The sequence below is a fragment of the Tenrec ecaudatus genome, chromosome 1 (assembly GCF_050624435.1).
Source record: "Tenrec ecaudatus isolate mTenEca1 chromosome 1, mTenEca1.hap1, whole genome shotgun sequence".
NCBI classification, from domain to species: Eukaryota; Metazoa; Chordata; class Mammalia; order Afrosoricida; family Tenrecidae; genus Tenrec; species Tenrec ecaudatus.
The window spans coordinates 163,267,540-163,269,603 of record NC_134530.1 but is presented as its reverse complement, the minus strand read 5'-3'; the positions used below and the strand labels follow the sequence as shown (position 1 = coordinate 163,269,603).

The 2,064-nt window shown below is 50.3% G+C and overlaps 1 protein-coding gene across 1 annotated transcript; it reads left to right on the top strand.

The window, feature by feature from the left end:
* The first annotated feature begins 293 nt into the window (after nt 1–293).
* Nucleotides 294–1,554, top strand: LOC142437083 (protein S100-A7-like). The gene is made up of 2 exons (XM_075540379.1): nt 294–434; nt 1,390–1,554. The coding sequence occupies exons 1-2, from the start codon at nt 294–296 to the stop codon at nt 1,552–1,554; spliced, it is 306 nt and encodes a 101-aa protein (XP_075396494.1).
* The last annotated feature ends 510 nt before the right edge of the window (nt 1,555–2,064 follow it).

Below are 2,064 nucleotides of genomic sequence, written 5' to 3'. Positions count from 1 at the left end.
TGGTCTAGGAAACCTCCCCTCCCCTCCTCGTCATTCTGATAGGCCGTGTTCTCTGCTCACACTCACACTCTTCCTCACTTCCCCAGTCACGGACTGGGACAGCCAGTCTCACCCTTGACTCTGGGAGATAATTCATTCCAACACACAGAGAACTATAAATCCCTTTGCCTCCCTCTCAGGCCTACCTGCCCTTGCTCCTCAAACCCTGCCGCACCATCTCACTCAGAAATGTTGTCCTGTGGATAGGAATTCAAGGTCATTATCTTTTCCCTTGCAGTTCTTTGAAAGCAAAGATGAGCAACACCCAAGCTGAGAAGTCCATCATGGGCATGATCGACCTGTTTCACAAATACACTGGACAGGATGACACCATCAACAAGTGTAACCTGCTGAAAATGATGAAGGACAATTTCCCCAACTTCCTCTGTGACTGTGTGAGTTGGGCAGGATGCCCAGTGTTGGGCCTTAGGCTGGATCCCCTGTGGTTGTCTGATCCTGAATCTAGCAGTGCATCCCAGCTGTCTTTCCCGGGTCACCATGTACCCCACATCCCAACAAATTCTAGGGCTACCCCAAGTACAGAAGATGATATAGTGAATGGAGTCTCAAGTGCAGAGTGAGATTCCCTGGGCTCTCCTTCTACTCTTTGAAGCTGCATAGTGTGTGACTGGAGCACGTTGCACATACTCTGTGATTGGAATGTCTTCCGAGGGCCATTACTCACACCAAGGGGAAGATGTCCTAAAGGAGAAGTGATTTGTGAGCGGACAAATCTGATATAGATATAAAGGGCTGTAAAGGGCTGACCAGCGGAGTGGTGTGATTTGAAAGGCTGTCGCGTGCTGGGTTTGACTCCAGTTACCTCCACCATCTGCCTCAGAGTCTCCCTGCCCTACATTGGTTCCTCTGGGATCAGTGGGACTTCCTCAAGATGCAGCCCAATAGAAATCATACCATGGAACACGTGGACATAGGGCTTTGCCTTTGGCCAGCGTTATTCTCACACTGTAGAGTGTGTGGGACGTCCCGCTAAAATTTATAAAAACCTGTGCCCCAAGGAAAGGAAACCCGGAACTCATGTTGCAGGGTGGGCATGAAGAGAGATAGCAATTGGACCTCAGAGGAATGCAGATGGTGCCTGGTGTGAGGAGGGCCCCTGCCTCCCTTACTGGTATGGCTTCTTCAGAAAGTGCTCAGCATGCTCCTGCTTCCCATCTGGAGCTCTGGGGTTGAGGGATCTGAATGGAGCAACCACACTTCTCATTTATTCCTCTGCCAAGGTCACATCCTCCACAACTGCCATCCACCCCCCAAGTCATTTCTGCCATTCTCAAATTAAATCTCACAAGTAATAGGCTTTTGCTTGTGTGCACCCTTTTCTTTCCGCAGGAGAAAAGAAAGAGGGATTACTTGGCCAACCTGTTTGAGAAGAAGGATAAGAATCGGGATGCGAAGATTGAGTTTTCCGAGTTTCTGTCCACCCTGGGCGATATAGGCACAGACTACCACAACCAGAGCCACGGAGCCGAGCCTTGTTCCGGGGAAATCCAGTGAGCCTGGTGCAGCCCAGAGGCGAGCCAATCCCCACCTCAATAAAGTGTCTCCTTCCGCTCACACTTGCCTTGTTGCTCCTTCTTTGGGGGTGTGTTTACATTTGGGCAGAACAGTTGATTGCTGGTTCATTGCTTTATTGATTCTCCAAGATACCAAGTTCTTCCCCAAGATGATCACTTCTAGAGGGATATACCCGTGTCTTGACACCAGATTGGATCTCTGTTTTTCTACCGGGCCTCCTGGTTGCCTTCCACTCCCTACACCTTAAGTTAAATGGTCTGATAGCTTAGGGCGCTTGGGCAGTGAGTAGGTTAGACAATGTGCTTGAGTCCAGGTGGACGCTTACTCTCTGGGCCGCTTTCCTGAGCTGCAGGGACTACAGTGGCTTAAGCACGAGTGACCTGGCCTCTGCTGCTGTGGTTCTATGTTTGGGTCCGTGTGAGCAGGCATCATCGGTGTGATCTCACATGCTGTGTGTCAAGGGCCTGATCTGATCATCACACTGGTCTG

What these genes read in the sequence shown, in the direction of transcription:
- LOC142437083 (XM_075540379.1), top strand. Translation starts at nt 294, where the DNA reads ATGAGCAACACCCAAGCTGAGAAGTCCATCATGGGCATGATCGACCTG. An exon ending in CCAACTTCCTCTGTGACTGT is followed by an intron (nt 435 to 1,389) that starts GTGAGTTGGGCA and finishes TTCTTTCCGCAG; the next exon opens with GAGAAAAGAAAGAGGGATTA.